Source organism: Corvus moneduloides, unplaced genomic scaffold (genome assembly GCF_009650955.1).
Source record: "Corvus moneduloides isolate bCorMon1 unplaced genomic scaffold, bCorMon1.pri scaffold_110_arrow_ctg1, whole genome shotgun sequence".
NCBI classification, from domain to species: Eukaryota; Metazoa; Chordata; class Aves; order Passeriformes; family Corvidae; genus Corvus; species Corvus moneduloides.
In genome coordinates, this window is record NW_022436877.1 from 80,688 (window position 1) to 101,432 (window position 20,745).

Sequence of the window (20,745 nt, forward strand, 5' to 3'; positions counted from 1 at the left end):
TATTCGCCCCCAATTCACTCGGATTGCCCCCCAAATTACCACGGCCCCTCCCCCGTGCTGTAAAAATCGCGGCTTTATTAAAAAAGGCCCCAAACTGCGCAGGAAAGGCGAGAGAGCTCAGTGCCACTCCGCCCCTTCCTCCCAATAAAGCAGCAGCGGTGCACCAAGCGTGAACCCCCTGCCCGCCCCGAGAACCCCCCCGAGCTCAGGATGGCCCAGAGGGCGGCCCGGGGGGCTGCGGGGAATGCAGGCGGGCGAGCTGCTGTGGGGTGGCAAGCGCCCGGAGCAGGCGGTTCTCCCGCTCCAGCGCCGCGCGCCGCTCACTCAGCTCCCGGATCTGCTCCCGCAGCGCCTCCACCTCCTCCCGCACTGCCAGCAGCAGGTGGGACTTCACCAGGTCCTGTGGGGAGAGGTGTCAGGTCCCACCCAGAGCACCCCACGTCCAGGACCCAAATCCTACATCCCGATCGCACAGCCGCCCACACAGGCCAGTTATGACCTAACGCCTCCCTCCCAGCACCCAAGTCTCACATCCAGCTCCCAGAGCCGCCATATCATGGACCCAAAGCCCCCACAGCCTGGTCCTACAGCTCCCATGGGGACCCTGAGCCCCCTCGCCCCTTTCAGGACCAACACCGCACCCCGGGGTCCCCAGTCATCAATCTCCCCGGGATCTCACCATGGCCCTCTCAATCTTGTTGTCGATGGCGGTGACACCGCTGCCGGCGCTGGGATAGAGGAGGGACAAGGATGGGGTGAGACAAACAGATGGACACCGCCCCTCCCCCACCTCGGACACCTTGGGTGAGTGGGGGAGGGGCAGAGTTTCCCTTTCCGCCCCCCCCCCCCCGTTTCTTTCTCCTTTTCTGTGTGGGGGAGGGGCACTCGCGCCCCTCCCTCGCACCTGCCCGGCCCCGCCCCACACCGGAAGCCCCCAACCCGGAAGTCCCCAGAGCGGAAGTCCTGCCTCACCCCTCGTCCTCGCTCTCCTCGCCAGCCAATCCCAGGCGCGCGCTGAGCTCAGCCCCGCCCCCTGGGCGTGGCGAGGGGGGTTTTGGGGGCAGCGCCTGTAAACAAAGGGAATTTAGGGGGATCGGGAGCGAGGTCAGCGTGGCCCCGCCCAAGGAGACCCCGCCCCCTCACCTGCTGCACGAGCTGCGCGAAGGCCCCGAGAGACCGGGGTTGGTGGGGGGCGGCGATGGCCCGGGGGGCGTCCAGAGACACCGGCACCCTCCCCCCGCCGCCGCCGCCTCCCCGCGGTGAAGCGTCCCGCTCGTAGAAATCGCGGCAGAGCCACCGGCCCCGCCGCAGCACCTCCCCCGGCGACAGTAAGCGAACGAGCCGGAACCGGGACCCGCTGGGGCTGCCGGAGGAGGACGAGGAAGAACCGGTCGCGGCGCCGGAGGCATCGCCGGGCGCGGTCCCGCTGCCGCCGCGGACGCTGGTTATGGCGAAGCCGCTTTTCTTGCGGCTCATGGGGGCGGCGGCGGCGGGAGAAGGAGGAGGAACATGGCGGGGCCGGCCCGGAGCCGTTACCGGCGGCGGCGGCGGCAGAACCCGGAAGTGCGAACCGGAAGTGATGTTGCCCCTTAAGGCGTGACGGTGCCGCCCCAGACCGCGCCTCCCTCATAGAAAACCACGCCCCCGCGGCGCGCCCTTGCGCCACGTGACTTCTCAGCGCTCCGCGGGTCCTCCGCGCCGCCAGGGGGCGGCAGCGCAGCCGCGCCGCGTCCCGGACGCTGCGTCAGCGCCAATGGAGCGGCGCGAGCGGGAGGCGGGAGCGGCCGGTGAGGGAGGAGGGGAGGGATGGGGGTGGGCCCGGGGCACCCCCCGCGCCCGGTGACCACCCGCTGCCCCTCCCCCGCAGGCCGCTAGAGCACCCCCCGCCATGGGCCAACGCCCCCCGTGAGCCCCCGGCCCGGGCCCGGCCGTGCTGGCGGCGGTGGGGGGGGGGGCGCGGCGGAGGAATTTCCCCCCCCCCCCCAACCCTGGGACCCCCGAGAGAGCGACAGGTAACGAGGGGCGGGGTGGGAGGAGGCCGAGCGCGCTGGGGGGGGAGAGAGGAGCCCGGTGTCCTGGTGGGGTGGGGGGACCCCGGACCCTGTATCCTGGGGGGTGGGGGAAGTGATGGGGGGACCCCAGGATTGAGAGTAATTTGAGCGTTTGGGTGGGGAGGAGGAGTCTTGGGGTGCTGGGGGGAACCGGACGGGTTTGAGGGATCCCCAGCACCGGTGTGAGCGGAGGGAGCCGGGTGCTCGGGGGGTTTCACAAGCGTTCGGATGGGTTTGGGGGTACCTCGGCATCACCGCGGAGGGGTCCTCGTGGGGTTCGGGAACCCGGCGGGCGGGGGTGCAGGGGGACCCCAGGATCCCTTCTGGGGGGGTGGAAGGGTAGACGGACTCAGCCTCCAGGTGGGGAGGGGGGTCCTGGGAGGGGACTGAGGCGTCTAGGGGGGTTTGGGGAGGGCGGGCATTTGGGACCACACGAACAAGTGGGGGCTGGGGCCTTGAGGGTCGCGGTGGGCAGGGAGATGTGGAGGTCCGGGTGGGACGGGGAGGGTCTCAGGACACGGGGTCCGGGTGGCTCTCAGGACCAGATTTCGGGGGGCGGGGGTGGGTGGGGGGGGGTCCCAGGTCCGGGAGGGGGCGGGGTCTGAAGGCCCCGCCCCCAGCCATGAGCGCCCCCCCGCGGTCGGAGCTCGCCGCCGCCGCCGCCGCCCTGCTGCGCCTGGGCGAGGAGCGCCCCCCGGCGGCCGCCATGAACCTGCTGCAGCGCAAGGGCCGCCCCGAGTGGCGCCCCCGCGAGGAGGAGCCGCGCAAGGGGTGAGGGGACAACGGGGACACGCGCCGGGGGAAGAAACCCCCCCGAGACCCCCCTGGGGGGAAACCGGTACCCCTGGGACCACCCTCAGGGGACACCGGGACCCCCAGGACTACTCTGGACCACTCTGGGGGGACACTGGGATCCCTCCTGACTGCCCTGGGAGGTCACCCCACCCTGGGAATTCCCCCTGCAGGACCCCGACTCACCCCAGGGAAACCTGGGACTTCCACCCCTTTCCAGAACCCCCCTGCAGAGAGCTGCAATGGCCCCCTGCGCTCGTGGGATGACCCCCCAGACCCACGGCCCACCCTCTGGACCTCAGAACCCCTGAAGATGGGGGACCACAGTTCCCCCCTGTATCCCAGTGCCCCTGCCCCAGGGGAGCCAAGTCCCAGAGAATTCCTGAGTGGGTCAGGGAGTCCCCAGAAATTTTGGGGTCGCCCTGACCCGCTGTGTCCCCTCCTCAGGGTCCCCAAGGCGCGGGACGGGGGGTCCCTGCGTCGCCCACTGCGCGTGGGGTTCCTGACCCTGCCAGCGCCGCAGGAACGCGGCCCCCGGCCCTGTGCCCCTGGCATGGCCCCCCGCTCCCTGTCCTGCCACGCTGTGGGCCTCCCGGACTCGGGGGTACCCCTGCGCCCCCCTGGGCCCCGCACCGGGCCCCCCGAGGGCCGGGGGCTCGAGGCACCGCCCGCCAAGAGAGGTGGTGAGTGGAACTGGCGGGGCTTGGGGAGTGCTTGGTGGGGCTGGGGGGCGATGGAGGAGGTGGGGGTGAGGGGGCTCAGGGCGGTTGGGGTGGCAGGGAGGGGACACGAGGGCTTTGAGGGGGCAGGGAGGGCGTACCACCCCCCTGACACCCCTCCCTTCCCCAGGCACCCCCCGGGGGGGCTGCGTGCGGCAGACACCTCCCCTGAAGCCCTCGCGCAGCCCCCAGACCCGGCTGTCGGCCGGGGCCCCCCCACCCCCCCTGGCCGAGCAGGGGGAGGGGGAGGAGCCCGTATACATCGAGATGGTGGGGGACGCCCGGGGGATCCCGGGGACGGATCCCCGGCGGGGGGGGCCGGGAGGAGCACCCCCCCCTCCCGCCGAGGAGCCCGAAGCCATTTATGAGGAAATGAGCTGCCCCCTGCCCGCGGGGGAGGGGCCGGGACACGCCCCTTTCCAGGGACACGCCCCATTCCACGGACACGCCCCCCACACCGCCCACGCCGCTTTCAGTGGCCACGTGCCGCACTCCGGCCACGCCCCCTATACCGGCCACGCCCCCTTCTCTGGCCACGCCCCTCACGCCGGCCGTGCCCCCTTCATAGGCCACGCCCCCTTCTCCGGCCCCGCGCCCATCCCCCCGCCCTTCCCCAACCTCCTCCCGCCCCGCCCCCCCCCGCTGGCCCCGCCCCCCGAGGGCGCCTCGCGCCTGCCGCTCCCCTCGCGCCGCGAGGCCCCTCCCCCCGCCCGCGCGCGCAGCCACTCCACGCCCCTCCCCCCGCACCACGCGCCGGGAGGGGCGGGGCGCGAGCGCGGGGGGGCGGGGCTCGGGCCGCTGCCGCTCCCGCCTTCCGCCGAAGCCCCGCCCCCCGGAAAGCGCCCGCCCGCCTACGAGAGCCTCCGAGGGGGCGTGGCCTCGGGAGGCCCCGCCCCGGCCCGCGAAGAGGACCCGCCCTTACGCCGAGGGGGCGGAGCCTCCTCCCGGCGCGGGAAGGAGACCGAGAGTGAGTGACGGGGAGGGGGCGGGGCTTGCGGCGGGGCCGGGCCCCATGGGCGGGGCTGACTCCCCCTCCCCCCTTTTCGCAGAGGCGCCGGAGCCCCCCCGGGAGGAGCGGGGGGGGGGCGGGGGCCGTTCCCCCCCCCCTCGGGGATCCCCGTCCGGGCCGAGGGGCCCCGGGGGCGGCCGGGACCCCCCCTTCCCTGCCAGACCTTCCCTGCCTGCGGGAGACCCTCGGGTACGTGCGGTGTGGGGGCCGGTGTCGGGACATGTCGCGACACACCGAGGGGGCGGGAGGAGATTGCGGGGCAGATGGGGACACCGGGGGGACACGGAGGAACACGGGGAAATGGGGGGGGCAAGAGGTTACGTGAGGATACCGGGGGGGGCGTCATGTAGAGCGACGCGGGGAGGCATCCTGGGGGGAACGGGGGACATTTACGGGGACAGAGAGATCTTGGGCGGCCGCAGAGATGGGGTGTCCTGCAACGGGGGTGACACCGGGGCGGTGGCAGGGGGGTGACCCCGTGTCCCCCTGACACCCCCCTCCCCATCCCCAGAGCTCCCCGGGGGTCCCCGCCTGGGCCGCTCCGCCTCCACCTCGGGGGTGCGCCAGGCCGGGGCCCCCCCGTTCCCACGCGGTCCCCCCTCATCGCGCCCCCTCTCCGGAGGGGTCCCCGGCGGGGGTCCCGGGGGGGGGTTCCCCGCCGCCCCCCGGCCCCGGGACGGGCAGCTGCAGGAGGTGATCGACCGAAAACGCTGCGTCTGCACCGAGATAAAGGCGCGGGGGGGGCGGGGGGGGGGGGCTGTGCAAGCAGGACAGCCTGCCCCCCCTGCCCGCCCCCCCCGCCTGGAAAGGGGGGGCCGCTCCCGAGGGCCGCCCCCCGCCCCCGCCGCCTCCCGGCACCCCCCCGGCCCGCCGGCCCCACGCCGTGCTCTGGGACACTGCGATCTGACCCCCCCGGGGTGCCTGGAGCACCCCAAATCCTGCCCCTATAACTTCGGGGGGGTCCCCAAAATCATGGGGGGGGCTCCTAAAGATAAAGGGGGGGGCTCCTAAAGTGGGGAGGGGGGGCGACACGGCTGGGCCGGGTTGGGGAGAAATGGGGGTGGGTATTTATGGTATGTTGAGCCCTCCCGTAAGTAACGGGGTGGACACGCTCCTCAAACAAAGGGGGGAGGATGGAAACCACCCCCCCCCGGGGTAACAGGGAGGGACCCCAAAAAATGGGGGGGAAAAAAACAACCCCAAAAAGTGGGGCGGGTTCGAGCCCCTCATTAAGGGGGATTTAAACCCCCCCAGTGCGGGGGGGCTTCCACTAAGGGGGTCTCGAGCCTCAATATCGGGGTACAGCTCCCCTTGTGAACTAAGGGGGTCCCTATAAACGGGCGGTAGAACTCCCCAATAAAGGGGGGGGGGTTCACCCCTCCCTAGGGGTGTCCAGCCCCCCCGAAAAAGTGGGGGGGGAATCACTCCTCAGTTGGGGTGTCCAGCCCCCCGAAAGGGGAGGGTGCTGTAACTGCTTTGCAATGTATTTATGGGGGGGGTATTTATGGGGGTGCATCAAGCAGGGGCCGGGGAGGGGGTTCCACTCCGGGGGTCCGCAGTGCGGCCTGTGGGGGGTGCGGGTGGGTGTTGTGTTGGAGGGGGGGCCCCCAGTGCGGGGGGGGGTGAGAGGGGAGGGGGGGATCTCCTCTGGGATTTTGGGTGGGGGACCATGGGGGGGAGCAGAGGGCCCCCCCAACCCTTTCCTGGGACTCCCCCCAGGTCCTCTGTGCCTCATCCCCCCTCCGCTGCCCCCCCCGTTACCAGAATTGCCTTTGTCCCCGCGGGGTCTGGGGGGGCCCCAATCTGGGGGGGGGGCATGGGGACGGGGGGGTTTTGTAACGTGGTTCTGTGCACTATTAAAGAGAGATGCAGCTGGAAACGCTTGTCGAGGGGGGGGACCCCAAAAATGGGACTGGGACCCCCCCCCTACAGCCCCTCACAATATGGTCAGAGGGGAAGAATAGGGGGTTTGGGAGAAAATGACCCCAAATGAGGTGATGGAGGAGGTAATAATAGTGAGTTTGTGGGGAAATGACCCAAAAAGAGAGGGAATGATAGTGAGTTTGTAGGAAAGTAACTCAAAGGAAAGGGGGGGGGGGGGGGGGGGCTGAATAATAGTGAATTTGTGGGAAAATGACCCAAAAAGGGATGAAGGAGTTGAAATAATAGTGAAGTTTGGGAGAAACGACTTAAAATAGAGGGGAGTAATAGGGATTTTTCTGTGATAAACGCCCAAATCGAAGGGAATAATAGGAAATTTATAGGAAAGTGACGCACATTAGGGAGCCTTTACCTCGGTTTTGGGTATAAAACACTCACCAAGAACATTAGTAATGGGGGGGAGAGATCCCGAGTGAGGGCATTGAGACTCCCCAGATGGTCTCGTGCTGTGGTGGAGAGAAGCAACAATGGAGAATTTGGGGGGAAATTATCTCAAAAGAGGAATTTTTTCCTCTGACGGGCTCGGGGAGGACGGCGCTGAGGGGACGAAAAGGGCGGGAAGAGCCGGGAGGGCGGAGACCCCCCCAGACCCCCCTCCGTCACAGCGGGAAGAGCCGGGACGCGCCCGTGGTGGAAAACGCTGATTTTCCGTGAAACCTCCCCAAAATGGGGCGTTTCCCGCCGTGTCGGGGGGGCGAATCCCCTCACGGCGGGGGCGGGGCTGGCGCTGAGGGACGGAAAGGGCGGGAAGAGCCGCGCGCAGCACGGGACGCCCGGGGGCGCTGCTCGCGGCCAATCAGCGGCCAATCAGCGGCGGCGCTGCGGCGGGGGCGGGGCCCGCGGGAGCGGGAAGATGGCGGCGGGCGGCGGCGGTGCCGGGCCGGGCGCGGGGCCCGGCGGAGGCCCCGGAGCCCGCAGGGGCAGCGCGAACCGGGACGCGGAGGCCGAGGTTTGGTGCCGGCGGGTGCGGGAGCTGGTGAGCGCGGTCCCCGCCAACCGGCTCTGCTTCGAGTGCGGCCAGCGCGGCGTCACCTACGTGGACATCAGCGTGGGCAGCCTCGTGTGCACCGGCTGCTCTGGGGCGCTGTGAGCTGGGCGGGGCCGTGGGTGTGAGGGCGGGGCCGCGGGAGGCGGCGGGGCCAATTTAGCCCAGGGGGGCGGGGTCAGCTCGCGGTGGGTGGGGCCACACCGGGTCAAGCGGCCATTGATTGGCTGCGGCCGCTGGGGGCGTGGCTTAGCGGGAGGGGGCGTGGCCGAGGCACGTTGCTCCGCATGCTTGAGTTCTTGGATGACTTTTTTTGAGCGAAAAAGCTCCGTTTTGGGTGTTTATGGGCGCAGGGGGGGGCGCTGACCCCCCGAATCCCTACGCAGGCGGGGACTGAACCCCCCCCACCGTGTCAAGTCCATCTCCATGACGACGTTCACCGAGGCCGAGGTGCTGTTCCTGCAGGAGCACGGGAATGAGGTAAGGGAGGGGCTGTGAAGGCCCTGCTCTTTTCATCCCACCCTGCCCACATCCCCATGTCCCCTCCCCGATCCCCCCAGGCCTGCAGGCGGGTCTGGCTTGGCACCTTCGACCCCCGGACTTCACTGCTCCCTGACTCCTGCGACCCCCAGAAGCTGAAGGAGTTCCTGCAGGAGAAATACGAGAAAAAACGATGGTATAAGAGGAGTTGGGGGCACATTTGTGGAGGGCAGTACTGTGTGAGGACCCTCTCAGTCAGTATTTTGCCCTCCCTTGGCAGGTATGTGGCACCAGAACAAGTGAAAGCCCCCCAGAGCAACACAGCGGAGCCCGCACCCCCCCAGCTCCTCCATGGGGACACGGGAACACTGCCACAGGTGAGACCGGGGCACTTTTGGGGGTACCCAGGGGGAATTCCACCCCCTGACCTTGTGGTGCCCCCCCAGCCCCGCCAAGCCACCCACCGCCCTCCCCAGCCTGCCCGAAAGGCAAGCACCGACCTCCTGGCTGACATCGGGGGCGACCCCTTTGCTGGCCCTGCCCCAGGACCTGCCTTTGCTGCCTTCCCCGGTGAGCTGGGGATGTTTCGGGGTGCTCTGGGAGGGCTGGGAGGGTACTGGTCATGGAGCATGGGGGTCTCTTGGGGGCCTGGTGACCAGCTATGAGTGACCCCAGCCCCCTCCCCAGGCCTAGCCCCACCCCGGTCTGCCTTCCCTGGTTTCGATGCCTTTGGAACCAGCCCTGGAGCACCAGCATTTGGGGGAGCTGTGCCCCCCTTCCACACCCCACCCACCACCACAGGTACCCTGAGACCCCCCAGGACTCTTGGGATGGGGGCTTGGGGTCTTCCTGGCAGCCTATGGGGGACTAGGGAGGGGTTTGGTGTCCCCCCATACCTTTGGAACACCTGGGATTAATGGGAAAGGGGGAGTTGAGGTCTCCCCATTCCTTGTGGGGTTCTGGGGATGGGGCTTGCGGTCCCAGCACCATTCTAAGGTAACTGTGGGGCCAATGGGGAAGGATTTGGTGGCAACCTGAGACCCCTGGAATTTTTGGAGAGGGGGGAGGAAGTCCCCCCCATCACATTCTGGGGGCTGGGGAAGGAGTTTTAGGTCCCCTCCCATCCAGGATTAGTATCAACCCTCTCTTTGTCGAGTGTTGGGGGCGGGGGGGGGGGCTTTGGGGGCTCTGTCACTCTCAGGGGTCCTAGGAGCTTTTGGGGACCCCGCCATGGTTTCTCTCTTGCACCTGCAGGGGGTGGGGCCACCTCTGTTCTGCCCACAGGGGGAGGAGCTTCTGTCAGGTAGTGGCCCCCTTTTCTCCCCCTACCTTGCTGAGCGTGCAGGACCTGACCCTCCCCCCCTCACGGCTCACCCCTCTCCCCTGCAGCCTCTTTGGGACCTTCCGTGCCCCCCCAGCGCTGCCCTATGGGGGTAAGTCAGGCTTCATCCCCAACCCTTCGGACCTCTAAAGGTGAGGGAGGGCCCAGGGGTGACAACTGTGCCCCCCCACCCAGGCTACACCAACCCCTTCACAGCCCCCGTGACCCCCAGACCCTCCACCAACCCCTTCCAGAGCAACGGCCCTGGTGAGTGACCCCCTGACCCCCCCCACTCCCCCGACCAGGATGGGATCTGGAGGGTCCCCAATGCTGTGTCCCCTCTTTTAGGTGCTGCTTTCACCTCGCCCCCCGTTCCTGGGGGATTCCCCAGCCCCTTCCAGGCTGATGGTAAGAGCCGGAGGGGAGTGGGGGTGTTAAATATTGGGGAAACCTCTGCCCAACCCCCCCCCGCTGACTCCTCCCCATTTCACCCCCCAGGATTGCCTTTTGGTGGGTTCAACGTTGCCAAAGCTTCCACCAACCCCTTTGTGGTGAGGAGGGGGCCGGGGGAGAGTTGAGGAGGTGAGGGGAGGTTCCTCAACCCCCTTTCCCTGCTGCTGACCACCCCTTTTGTGCCCCCTGCAGACGGCTCCGACCCCAATGGCCCCATTCGGCATCAGGCACCCGAGCACCAACCCCTTCCTCTGACTGCTGCTGCTCGTGGGGTGCTTGGCCCATCCCTCACAGCCCCCCCAGATTGTGGGGAGCCCCTCCTCCTCCGCCGGGACTAGGTTTTATTTTTGGTTTGAGAGATTTATCGTGATATCTAATATATATTCGATAGAAACGGCTTCGATCTTGGTACCTCTCTGGAACTGAAACTCCCCCGCCGCAATCGCCCCTCCCCTCTAAATCCGTGGGGCCCTTACTAAAGATGGCGGCCACGGGTGGCGCCCTCACAGCTCTGCCCTCAGCCAAGATGGCGGCCCCCGCAGTCCCCTGCCTGCCCTCAGCCAAGATGGCGGCCCCGCAGTCCCCTGCCTGCCCTCAGCCAAGATGGCGGCCCCCGCAGTCCCCTGCCTGCCCTCAGCCAAGATGGCGGCCGCTCCCTCACCGCTGAGGGCACCGCCTGCCCTCAACAAAGATGGCGCCGAGGCTGCGCTGGGGGCGGGGCTTCGCTGAGGCTCCGGCGGGGGGGGAGGGGGTAATTAAGGGTGGTCTCGGGGGGGGGACGACACCCCCAACCCCCCCCGCGGGGCTCGGGCCGGGCTCAGCTCCTCCAGGACCTGCTGGGGGAAGGGGGGAATTAGTGGGGGTTAATTTGGGGAGGGGGTTAATGGGGGGTGACACAGCGTAGCTGGAGGGGGAGCATCCCCTTTTGGGCGCAGAAAAGACAAAAACGGACAAAAAGCTCAGCAGTGGCAGGCAGGAGACGGACAGGACTGAAACCACCTCCCCCCCCCCCCAAAAAAAAACTAGTGACACCCCCCCAGGTTTTGGTCCCACCCCGTGACCCCCCCAGTCATCACACAGAGACGGGGATGTACCAAGTACAAGTTTGGGGGAAGATATCCATACTTAGGACACAAAATAATGATTATAATTAATTATAATAACAACGATATAATAGTTAAATATAATAATTTTAATAATAATTAATTACAATAAATTTTGGTCATCTGTATTTTAACATCTTTCCATTATAATTAAGTTACAATTAACTATAATTATTAACTTATTATGCTCACAGTCTTGTATGACAACTCATTATAATAACTCATTATAATAGCTCATTATAATAGTAACAACTCATAATAATAATAAAACTCATAACTCATTATAATTAATTATAATGTGAATAATTAACATCACACCCCCAGGGGGGCAAAAGGGGTTCAGCCCCTCCCCCTTCCCTGCCTCAGTTTCCCCAGCGTTAAGGCACAAGAAAAGGGGAGGGGGGGGAGGGAAAGGTGCAGAGGCGGGACCCCCCCCGGGGGTTTGAGGGCTCCCCCGAGGTTTTGGGGGGGCTCCCCCGGGTTTGGGGGTCCCTCAGCAGCCAAAGAGCGCGCGGTGGGCGGCGACGAGCAGCGCCATGAGGAGGCCGTAGAAGAGCGCGAAGAGCAGCCCAGGGGGGGTGCGCCGGGGACGGGGGGGCTTCACCTGGGGGGGGAACCCCATGTCAGCTGTGGGAGGGCGCAGGACCCCCCCGAATCAACCTCCCCCTCACCAAAACGGTACCTCGGGGACCCCCGAGCGCCGGCAGGGGAAGGGCTGCGGCGTCCGGCGGGTGCTGGGGGGGCTCTGGGGGGGAAAAAGGGGGGGTCAGGGAGGGTTTGGGGGGTAAATTTAAAAAAAAAAGGGGCATGGAGGGCTTGGGGGGTGTTTGTTGGGCTTACGCAGGTGCCAGAGACATAAAAAAGGGTTTTGGGGTAATGAGAGGAGTCAGGGGAGAGGTTGGGGTTCAGGGGGATTTGGGGGTTCTAGGGGGGGTCTGAGGAGGCTAGGGGGGTCTTGAAGAGTTCTGAAGGATTTTGTGCGGAGTGGGGGTGGCTGGGAGGTTTTAGGGGAGTCGGGGGGTGTTTTCAGAGTTCAGGGGCATGTTTTGGGGTTGAGGGGGATGTTTTGGCGTTGTGGAGATTTCAGGGAGGTGTTTCGGGCAGATGTGGGGGGGTTTTGGGATTTAGGGAGTGTTTTGGGGTTCCGGGGGGGGGCTTTGGGGGTCCCACTCACAGCCCAGGGGCGCAGCCGGGCGGCCACACGGCCAAGCAGCTCCGAGTCCCCCAACTCATCTGGGAGCCGCAGCTGCAGCAGCGCCTCGAGGCTCTGTGGGGATGGGGTCACAGCAGGGACCCCCCAAAACATGTGAGGGGGGAGCAGACCCCCAACCCCCCCCAAAATAAACGGGATGGGGAGGGAGGGTCATTACCTGGCGCATCTCAGCGATCAACTCCCGCTGGTTGGGGTCCGGGGGGGCTGCGGGGGAGATTTGGGGGGGTCACGCCCTGGGGGGGCACTGGGGGAGGGTACAAGGGGGGGGGGGGGGAGGCGTGTCCTACCTGGTTTGGGGGCACTGCAGGAGGAGGAGGAGGTGGGGCCAAGGCAGGCGCTGGGTTTTGGGGGGGTGGAGGGGGGGCCAGGGGCTCTGTCGGGGTCCTGGGGGAAGTGGAGGAGTAATTAAGACTCCTGTTAATTAGGGCTGAGCCTGGAGGAAGGGGTAACTAAGACCCGTGTTAATTAGGACTGAGCCTAACGAGGTCCTCACCGGCATCGTCGTCGTCCAGGGGGGTCTCTGGGGGGGGCTCCTGTGGGGAGTGAGAGCAGCCAGTGCCTGGCCCTTGTCCCCTGATCCCATTCCCAACGTCCCAAACCCACCCCCAGTCCCTGTCCCAGTCTGCCCCCTCCATCCCCACCCGTCCCCAGTCCCATCCCTGATTTCCAGCCCCAAATCCACCATCCCAGCCCCCAATTCCTAATCCCTGTCCCCAGTTCCCAACCCCAAACCCCCAGTACCTGTCCCGACTCCTCTTCCTCTCCCTCTCTCTCCACACCTCCAGGTTCTTGGGGCGTCTCCGGGAAGTGGGGACCCCTCTAGGGAGAGGGGGAGTCAAAACCCCCCAAAATCTTCCCTGAGCCCCCAAACTCTCCCTGAACCTGCCAAACCTCCCCAAGCCCCTCACCTGATATCCTCGGGGGTGTCACCTCTTGGGGTCTGGCTCTGCTGCTCCTGGGGGACAAAGGGGGGCCCAGGATTTGGAGGGGAACCCCAAAACTTGAGGGGGGAGTTCAGGGAGGGTTGGGGGGGTTATGTCACCTCAGGCGTGGGCTCCTCCTCAAGCTGCTCCAGGTCACTGTCACCAGCTGTGGGGACAAGGGGTGTGACAGGGGGGGTCCCCAGAAGGTGACAGGAGGTCCCGGGGGGGGTTTTGGGGGTTCCACCCCCCTCACCTGCCCCACTGCGCATCTCCCTGTGCTGCCGGGACAGCTCCGAGGACTCATCCGTGGACTGAAATGGTGCCAAAGGGGGGTGCAGGGTGGGGGAGTCAGTTGAGGAACACACCAAATTTCCCCTCTGCCCCCCAAAATGCCCCCAAATCCCACCTCGTTCCCTGACCAGCGCTTGCTGCCGCTGTCGACGCTGTGGAAGCCAGAGTCCAGCCCTCCCCGTGGCCAGAGGGGACACGGCTCGTCCGGGGGACTGCAGAGGGCAAACAGGGCTGAGAGACCCCAAAAACCCCCCTGGAGGGGACAGTGGGGTCCCCCCTCTTTGCGCCCCTCCTTTACCATGCTGGGGGGGGGTGGGCGGCAGCCTCGGTTTCCAGGTACTTGAAAATGTGGACTTTGCCCTTCAGGCAGATCTGGGGGGGCACAGGGGTGTCAGGTGGAGCTTTTGGGGGGTCGAGGGATCCCCCGGGGCCCCACTCACGTGGGCGGGGGGGAACTGGAGAGGGTTGCTGTCCGCCAGCAGCATTTGGAGGTGCCGGAGCCGCCGGAAGCAGCGCGGGATCGCGACCACCCGGTTGCAGGAGAAATCCAGCCGGACCAGGGGTAACTCCGAGAGCTCTGAGGGGAGAATACGGACACGCGAAGGATCAACAGGACCCTCCCAAAGCAGCGGGACCCGCCCCGAGTCCCTCACCTACCCTCGGGCAGAGCCGAGAGCTGGTTCCGCCGCACATTGAGGTCCCGCAGCGCCCGCAGCTGCCCCAGCCCCGGCGGCAGCGCCCGCAGCCGGTTACAGCCGACGTCCTGCGGGGCAAAGCGGGGGTCAGGGGGGGTCCCAACACAACCCGACCCCCGCGGGGCTCGACCCCCGTGCCCCGGCGCTCACCAGCTGCCGCAGCGTGCGCAGGGCGCCGAGGTTCGGGGGCAGTTGGGCCAGGCGGTTGTTGCTGGCGTTGAGGACGCGCAGGGGCAGGAGGCAGAGGCAGGCGGGCAGAGAGCTCAGCTGGTTGCGGCTGCGGGGGGCACGGCGGGGTCACGGGGCGCTGCTGGACCCCCCCAAATCGCCCTCTCGGGGCTGGGCCGTACCTGAGGTCCAGGTGCGCCAGGGCCTGGAGGTTGGCTATGGCCGGGGGGACGCTGCGCAGGCAGTTGTGGTACAGGCTGAGCCCCTCCAGCGAGACCAGGCGACAAGCGGCCTCGGGCACCTCCCCGAAACGGTTCCGGGACAGGTCTGGAGGGACGAGGGGGACACGGGGGGACATGCGGGACAGGGACGGGGACCCACAGGGACGGGGGATCCTCAGGGAGGGAGAGGGACTGATGGGGACAAGAGATCTTCAGGGATAAGAACAGGGGACGCAGATCCCCGGGGACAGGGGTGCTGATGCCCCCCCAACCGCCCCGTCCGTGGACTCAGACCCGCCCAGCAGCGAGGGGGAAACTGAGGCCGCCGGACCGCTCGGACCAGGCGCTCCGGCTCGTCCCGTCCCAGCGCCTCCTCACCCGCCTCCGGCACCTCCCGCAGGCCTCGGGCTCCGGGAGGCGCCGAAAGAGGCGGGGCACCCGCAGCCTCCCCTGGGCGGGGGAAAACATCCCGAGTGACCCCGGGGTGTGGAGAAGGGTCGGGGGTCCTGCCCCCGGTCCGCGGCCTCACCGGCTTGTGTGGTGTCGCTGAGGTCCCAGCGCCGCGCCGCCGCCGCCGGGAAGGCGCGCAGCCTCCGGCCGGCCAGGCTGAGGGTGCCGCAGGCCTCTGCTTCTTCCAGGGCGCGTTCAGTGCCGGCTCCTCCGGGCAGGCGGCCCAGCGGCGGCGGCGGCAACTCAGCCGTGACAGCCCCCACCGCCCCCGCGGCCATGGCGGCCCCGGAGCTCCGCTCGCCGCGGCCGCCGCTGCCCGACTGAGCCCCGGACACTTCCGGACCCCGCCACAGGGGCGGGGTCAGAGCGGCAGCCAATCAGAACAAGGGGCGCGCGGGACGGCGGCGAATCGGAGAGGGCGAGTGGGGGGCTTCGTCAGGAGAGATGCGGAAGTTCGCTCTTTGATTGATAGGTAAGTTGACCAATCGTCATGAAGCCGCGGTGGGTGTGGTGCCCAACTGCAGCCAATCACAGCTAAGGCACACTTCACCAACGGCGAGCGAGAAGGCGGAGCCCGTTGCTTGGCAACGGCCCCGACAATTTTGGTGGCAGCAGCCAATCGGATTCGAGGAGGCCCCAGATTGATGTGCAAAGCAACCAATCGTCTTGAGGCAAAGGCGGAATTAGGAGAGCCTGGGGACCGGGCGCGGCGGGGCGGCTCCACCAATCAGGAGTGAGAGCAATGATTGACAAGCACGGAAGGAGCAAGGAAGCCAATCAGAGGCAGAACAGAGGTAAGCACCGCCCCCGGCGTTCTTGGGAGCCACGCCCCCAACTGGCCACGCCCCTCTCTTGGCCCCTTCCCCCGAAACCCCGCCCCCCACCCCTCATAAAGGAGCCGCACCATTTAAAGGGGACGTCACGGGGAGTCCCCCCGGCGGCCTTCCCCATGTTGGGGGGTCCAATCTGTGCCCCCCTTGAGTGCGGAGCAAGGGCGGGGTCCCCCCAGCACCTTCACTCACATGCTCCAGCGCTGCACCCTTTATTTGCATATGTGCGGGGGGCGTCCCCCCAACTCAGGGGGCTCCGGAGGGGCCCCGGGGGGGCTCCGGGGGGTCTCAGGGGGTCCCCCGACACGGCTTCTTGCTGAGGTTCCCCAGAACCTGCTGCTGCTGCGGGCGGTAGGGCACGACGAAGGCGTCGGGGGGCAGCAGGGCTCCCCCGTCCCCCCCCAGCCGCCCCATCAGGACATAGCTGGAGCCTGGAAGAGATTTGGGGAGGGGGTGTCAGAACCTGGAGGGCCACAGAGACCCTTGCAGGCCCCCCCCGGGCGCACCCACCTTTCTTGAGCGCGGGACAGAGGTGACAGGGCAGCTGCAGCCGCAGCGTGGTCCCCTTGGTTGGCTGGGGGACCCCCAGGCCCCCCGACTTGTAGAGGCTGAGGACGGACACCACGGCCCAGCCCGGCTCCTGGGGGGACCCCCGCGACACCGATTTCACCGTCCCCGTCAGCACTGGAGGCACAGGAAGGGGGGGGTCAGGCACCCCAAAACCTCGGACGCCCCCGTGGTTGGGGGTTTGGGGGGGGGCCCAACCTCCCCTGCCTCTCCCCGACCCCATTTTCTCACCGAAATCGCTGCTGCAGAAATTGCTCTGGAGGGTCCCGGCGCGGCGGCAGCGCTGGGGGCAGGGGGTCCCTGCGGGGGGGGTCGTGGGGGGCCCCGCTTTGGGACTGGGGGGGGGTTTCCCCTTCCCGCCCCCCCGGGGTTTCGGGGGGGGGGGTCTCGGGGGCGCTGCCCCGGTCCCGCAGGGTGTAGGTGGCCGAGAAGCCGTCGGCGGTGACGCTCAAGTCCGAGACGAACTGGACCAGCAGCTCCGGGGAGCTGGACAGGATGGGGCTGGGGGGACACGGGGGTCAGGGGAGGCTTTGGGGGGAACACGAAAGGGGCTGGGGGCGTCCAGGGTGGGGTTTGCGGGGGGGTCAGGAAGGGTTTGGAAGGTCAGGATGAGGCTCGGAGGGGTCCTGGGGAGGGGGCGGTAATCGGAGGGGTCAGGAAGGGTTTGGAGGCAACGGGAGGAATTGGGAGAGATCGGGAGGGGTTTGGGGGAGTCCCGGGTAGGTTTGGGGGGTGGTCGGGAGGGGCTTGGGGGGAGCAGGTTGCTGTCAGGGTGGTTCGGGGGGGGGGTCAGGGTGGAGTTAGGAGGGATCGGGACAGTTTGGGGGGGCTCACAAAGGGTGGGGAGGGCTCAGCCGGGTCTGGGGGGGGGCTGCGGGAGCTCGGGGGGGGCTCACCCGGGGGTCTCCTCCCCGCAGAAGCGCCCGAGGCGCCGCGCGTCGTCCCGCGCCCCCCCCTCGAACACGGCCACGTAATCGTAGCGGCAGTGGGGGTCGGGCTCCACGTCGAACTTCCCGAACCGCAGCTCCACCACCTGCACTCCGCCCCGCCAAATTCAGGCCCAAACCCCCGGCCCCGGATCCCTCCGGGTCCATCTGAACCCCCCCGGCTCCCCCCAACCCCTTCAGACCCCTCCCCAGATTCCCCTGAGCCTCCCCGAACCATCCTGGTCTCTCCTCAATCATCCCCAACATCCCCCTTGTGACCCCCGCCAAAAGATTTCTCACTCACACCCCTCCCCCCCAATCCCTCCTCTCCCCCCAAACCCCCCCGGGATACCTGCGAAGCTCTTCTGACTCCCCCTCCCCACCCATCCCCCAAATCCCTTCCGACTGCCTCAAGATCTCCTGACACCCCCAAACGACCCCGGTGTTGCCCCAAACCTCCCCAAAACCCCCTCTGAACGCCCCCCTCCCCCCCCCCCCCCGACCCACCCAGGAGCCCCCAAACCTTGTCAGGGGGGGCCACGATGTGCCACGAGCAGCTGATCCCGGGGGGATAATTCTCCTCTGGCCAATTTGGGGTGTTCAGGCTCCCCTGGGGCTTCTCCAGCCGCCCCCCCACAAAACTGATGCTCTGGGGGTTGGGCAGGGCGGGGTCACATTTTTGGGGGGCACAGACACGTTTGGACAATCCCCCCCCACTGTCCCGCACCGCCGGCATCTCCTCTGTCCCTGAGACTCCCCCAAAAATCGGGGGGAAGTTGGGGGGGGGCTCTGCCAAAACCACCCTGGGATTGGGGGAGGAAATGGAATTTGGGGTGCAAGACCCCCCCCCGGGAATGTTCTTGTAAATTTGGGGGGTTGGGGGGGGGGGGGTCGTACTCACCGTCAAAATAGTGCCAGGACTCCCCGAAAAAATGGGGTTTATTAAAGACCCCCGAACGCCGCCGTCCCTGGGGGGGCCCTGCAAAAGGGTTGGGCTGGATTGGGGAGGGGTCTGCGGGGGGCTCGGTGTGGTTTTGGGGGTCTCCATGGGGGTTTTCGGGGTGTCTATGGGGTTTTTCAAGGGATTTGGGGGGGCTCCACGGTGGATTGGGGGGGGGGGGTGGGATGTTCCGTGTGGTTTTGGGGGTTCTTCATATGGGTTTGGGGGGTGTCTGTGGGGGTTTTGGGGGTCTCCGTGGGGGTTTGGGTGGTTGTGGGGGTCTCTTGCTCCCTGCCGGCAGTGCTCCTTGTCCCCCTTTTCCCCTCAGCTTTTCCCTCCATTTTGTGCCATCGTTGCACTCATTTTTTCCTGACACTTTGCCCCGTTTTTCCCTCTGGCTTTTCCCTCAGACTTTTCCTTTCCTTTCACTCATTTTTCCCTCCATTTTTAAAATTTTTCTTTTTAGTTCCCCCCCCGTTTTTTTTTTGTTTTGTTTTGTTTTCTCTCGTTTTTTCTCCTTTTCCCTTCACACTTTCCCCTTCTTTTCTCCTCACCTTTTCCCTCCTTTCTTCCCTTGCACTTTTCCCTCATTTCCCTGTTTCTCCTCACACTTTCTCCCCGTTTTCTCACCACCCTTTTCCATTTCTTCCTCACAATTTTCCTTCATTTTCCTCTTATTCTTTCCCCTCACATTTTCTCCCATTAGGGTTTTCCCTTCTATTTTCACTTTCACACCTTTCCCTCCTTTTCCATTCACACCTTTCCCTCATTCCCACTGTTTTCTCCTCACACTTTTCCCAACTCCACAGTTTTCCCCCCTGCTTCTCCCTCTTTTCCCACCTCACTCCACAACCCCCAGGACCTCCTGGGAGGTGTTTTAGCCTCTCAGCCCACACGGTTTTGGGGGTCTCCATGGGGGTTTGGGGTCTCCACAACATTTTGGGGGTGTCACTATAGCGTTTTGGAGTTCTCCACATTTCCAGGGATCTCTTCGGGTGGTTTTGGGGGTGTCCCCGTGGGATTGTCCCTGCTCCCCGCCGGCGGTGCTCCCTCCCCCTTGGTTTATTTTTGGGGGGGGGTCTTCCCCCCCAGCCCCTCTCTCACCCACCATTGGTCGGGGGGCTGCCGGCGCTGAACCAGGCCAGGAAGCCCCTCCCGGCCGTGCCACCGTCGCTCTCCATGTGCAGCCGGAGCCGGTTTTGGGGCGCCCGCAGGGCCCCCGGGCGGAAGGTGCCGCAGAAGCGCCCCAAAAGCGGTGCCCCGGGGCCGTGGCCCCCGAACACCGAGAGGGCATCAAAGCGACACAGAGGGTCCGGCTCCAGGTCAAAGACGCGGAAGGACAGGGTGGCCACCTGGCCCTCGGGGACCTAGGGGACATCAGGGGGTCACCACCCGGCCCTTGGGCAGCTGGGGGATGATGGGGATTTTGGGGAGTCATCACCACCTGGTTCTCAGGGATTGGGGAGGACATGGGGACTTTGGGGTGACACCGCCTGGCCCTTGGATGACACTTTGGGGTGTCACCACCTGGTCCTGGTCCTCATGGACCTAGCAGGGCATGGGGACATTGAAGAGCCATGATGGACATCAGGGGACATTGGGAGCGCTGGGGACATTGGGATATGACCACTCGGCCCTCGGGTTACTGGGGGGGGCAGCATGAAGTCACATCAGGGGGACACACGGGAGACACAGAGCGGTGTCACCACCTGTCCTTCAGCCCCCTGTGGGACATGGGGACACCTGGGGACACACGGAGGGGAAGAGCTGGGACAGCCCAGGGGGAACCCCGGCGTTTTGGGATGCCCGAGGGGAGATTGGGATGTCCCTGGATGGTGACCGGGGGGGCGTTGGGAGGCAGGCAGGGTGTCACTGGGTTTCGGGGTGCCCCGGGGGGTCCGTACCGTGATGGTCCAGGTGCAGTTGCTGCCGGAGGGGTAATGCCGGGGGAAGCCCTCGCTGGCGATGAACCCCGACTCCCCGCGATGGTCCCCCCCGCACGGGAACACCGGGAACACCGGCCTGGGGGGACATGGGGAAGGGGGTCACGGAGGGGCCCAGACCGGGGAAAAACCCGAGCTCGGGGGGTCCCAGACCCCGGAGAGGGGTCTCGGGCTGTGCGGGCTCCTGGATCCAGGGAGTCTCGGGGCAGTCCCGGGTCTGAAGGGGGATCCTAGCTCGTGGTTGGGGTTCTGGACCGAGGAGCAAGAAGGTCCGTCCCGGTGTCCACAGGGGTGTCCGGGACCGCAGGGGGGTCCTGGACGAGGGTGTCCTGTCCTGGGAATGTCCCGCCTCGGGCCAAGCCCTGTCTCCGGGGGTGTCGATCCCGTCCCGGGGTGCCACGTTCTGGGGGAGGTCCCGTCCCGTGTCGTGTCCTGTCCCGGGGGGTCCCGTTCTGTCCCGGGGGTGCCGTTACCTGCTGGCGTTGGACCGGGCGCTGGGCTGGGGGCTCGGGGCCGGATCCTGCCCCGCGGCCGGGGGAGCGCTGAGAGCCCCCAGCGCCCCGAGCAGCAGCAGCGGCAGCGGCGGCGGCCCGAAGCGGCTCATGGCTCGGCCGGGCCGGGGCGAATGGGGCCGGAACGGGGGCGGCGGGGGGGGGGGGAACCGGGGACACGGGGAGGGATGGTGGGGGGGCGGTGATGAACGGGGAGGGGCGTGACCCCGTGG

At 66.8% G+C, this 20,745-nt stretch overlaps 5 protein-coding genes across 7 annotated transcripts; 2 read left to right on the forward strand and 3 right to left on the reverse strand.

Annotated features, from left to right (window-relative positions):
* Nucleotides 1-55: 55 nt before the first annotated feature.
* On the reverse strand, nucleotides 56-2,303 carry TSC22D4 (TSC22 domain family member 4). The gene is made up of 5 exons (XM_032097757.1): nucleotides 2,296-2,303; nucleotides 1,144-1,621; nucleotides 973-1,067; nucleotides 680-728; nucleotides 56-400 (listed from the first exon to the last, which is right to left on the reverse strand). The coding sequence occupies exons 1-5, from the start codon at nucleotides 2,301-2,303 to the stop codon at nucleotides 206-208; spliced, it is 825 nt and encodes a 274-aa protein (XP_031953648.1). The 3' UTR covers nucleotides 56-205.
* NYAP1 (neuronal tyrosine phosphorylated phosphoinositide-3-kinase adaptor 1) lies at nucleotides 1,823-5,367 on the forward strand. Its single transcript, XM_032097762.1, is given in 9 exon segments — nucleotides 1,823-2,012; nucleotides 2,672-2,822; nucleotides 3,291-3,526; nucleotides 3,693-4,319; nucleotides 4,322-4,387; nucleotides 4,390-4,529; nucleotides 4,612-4,638; nucleotides 4,641-4,760; nucleotides 5,083-5,367. Coding segments are annotated over 8 exon segments (1,551 nt in total). The 5' UTR covers nucleotides 1,823-2,012; nucleotides 2,672-2,673; the 3' UTR covers nucleotides 5,269-5,367.
* A 1,998-nt stretch (nucleotides 5,368-7,365) lies between these two features.
* On the forward strand, nucleotides 7,366-10,148 carry AGFG2 (ArfGAP with FG repeats 2). Its single transcript, XM_032097758.1, has 11 exons — nucleotides 7,366-7,598; nucleotides 7,884-7,977; nucleotides 8,058-8,173; nucleotides 8,258-8,354; nucleotides 8,424-8,547; nucleotides 8,665-8,778; nucleotides 9,232-9,280; nucleotides 9,367-9,410; nucleotides 9,494-9,565; nucleotides 9,647-9,706; nucleotides 9,944-10,148. Exons 1-11 carry the CDS (start codon nucleotides 7,366-7,368, stop codon nucleotides 10,087-10,089), a joined length of 1,149 nt encoding a protein of 382 aa, XP_031953649.1. The 3' UTR covers nucleotides 10,090-10,148.
* LRCH4 (leucine rich repeats and calponin homology domain containing 4) lies at nucleotides 10,119-15,270 on the reverse strand. Of its 3 annotated transcripts, none has more exons than XM_032097770.1 (17): nucleotides 14,895-15,270; nucleotides 14,327-14,471; nucleotides 14,127-14,253; nucleotides 13,939-14,044; nucleotides 13,722-13,858; nucleotides 13,580-13,653; nucleotides 13,397-13,493; nucleotides 13,244-13,301; nucleotides 13,110-13,156; nucleotides 12,976-13,022; nucleotides 12,809-12,886; nucleotides 12,561-12,600; nucleotides 12,355-12,451; nucleotides 12,225-12,271; nucleotides 12,029-12,121; nucleotides 11,537-11,599; nucleotides 10,119-10,584 (listed from the first exon to the last, which is right to left on the reverse strand). In XM_032097770.1, the coding sequence occupies exons 1-17, from the start codon at nucleotides 15,091-15,093 to the stop codon at nucleotides 10,507-10,509; spliced, it is 1,533 nt and encodes a 510-aa protein (XP_031953661.1). In that variant the 5' UTR covers nucleotides 15,094-15,270; the 3' UTR covers nucleotides 10,119-10,506. The 3 variants fall into 3 exon arrangements, with proteins under 3 accessions (XP_031953661.1, XP_031953660.1, XP_031953662.1); XM_032097769.1 differs by lacking the exon at nucleotides 10,119-10,584 and adding an exon at nucleotides 10,929-11,458 and having other exon boundaries at nucleotides 14,895-15,268; XM_032097771.1 differs by lacking the exons at nucleotides 10,119-10,584; nucleotides 11,537-11,599 and adding an exon at nucleotides 10,929-11,458 and having other exon boundaries at nucleotides 14,895-15,269.
* Nucleotides 15,271-15,841: 571 nt separating this feature from the next.
* On the reverse strand, nucleotides 15,842-20,657 carry PCOLCE (procollagen C-endopeptidase enhancer). Its single transcript, XM_032097750.1, is given in 11 exon segments — nucleotides 15,842-16,076; nucleotides 16,156-16,329; nucleotides 16,444-16,568; nucleotides 16,570-16,713; nucleotides 17,109-17,245; nucleotides 17,662-17,772; nucleotides 17,774-17,787; nucleotides 18,040-18,117; nucleotides 19,187-19,445; nucleotides 19,983-20,100; nucleotides 20,495-20,657. Coding segments are annotated over 11 exon segments (1,434 nt in total). The 5' UTR covers nucleotides 20,626-20,657; the 3' UTR covers nucleotides 15,842-15,933.
* Nucleotides 20,658-20,745: the final 88 nt, after the last annotated feature.

Bases quoted from the DNA above. Each gene is read 5' to 3' on its own strand.
- LRCH4 (XM_032097769.1), bottom strand. From the start codon at position 15,093: ATGGCCGCGGGGGCGGTGGGGGCTGTCACGGCTGAGTTGCCGCCGCCG. The intron at 12,887-12,975 runs GTGAGGGGCTTG...CCCTCTCCCTAG, and splicing joins GACACCCCCGAGGATATCAG to AGGGGTCCCCACTTCCCGGA. The intron at 11,459-11,536 runs GTACCGTTTTGG...TTCCCCCCCCAG, and splicing joins GGCGCTCGGGGGTCCCCGAG to GTGAAGCCCCCCCGTCCCCG.
- AGFG2 (XM_032097758.1), top strand. From the start codon at position 7,366: ATGGCGGCGGGCGGCGGCGGTGCCGGGCCGGGCGCGGGGCCCGGCGGA. The intron at 8,355-8,423 runs GTGAGACCGGGG...GTGCCCCCCCAG, and splicing joins ACACGGGAACACTGCCACAG to CCCCGCCAAGCCACCCACCG. The intron at 9,411-9,493 runs GTAAGTCAGGCT...CCCCCCACCCAG, and splicing joins CCCAGCGCTGCCCTATGGGG to GCTACACCAACCCCTTCACA.
- TSC22D4 (XM_032097757.1), bottom strand. The intron at 1,068-1,143 runs GTGAGGGGGCGG...CTTTGTTTACAG, and splicing joins TCGCGCAGCTCGTGCAGCAG to GCGCTGCCCCCAAAACCCCC. The intron at 401-679 runs GTGAGATCCCGG...CTCTCCCCACAG, and splicing joins ACAAGATTGAGAGGGCCATG to GACCTGGTGAAGTCCCACCT.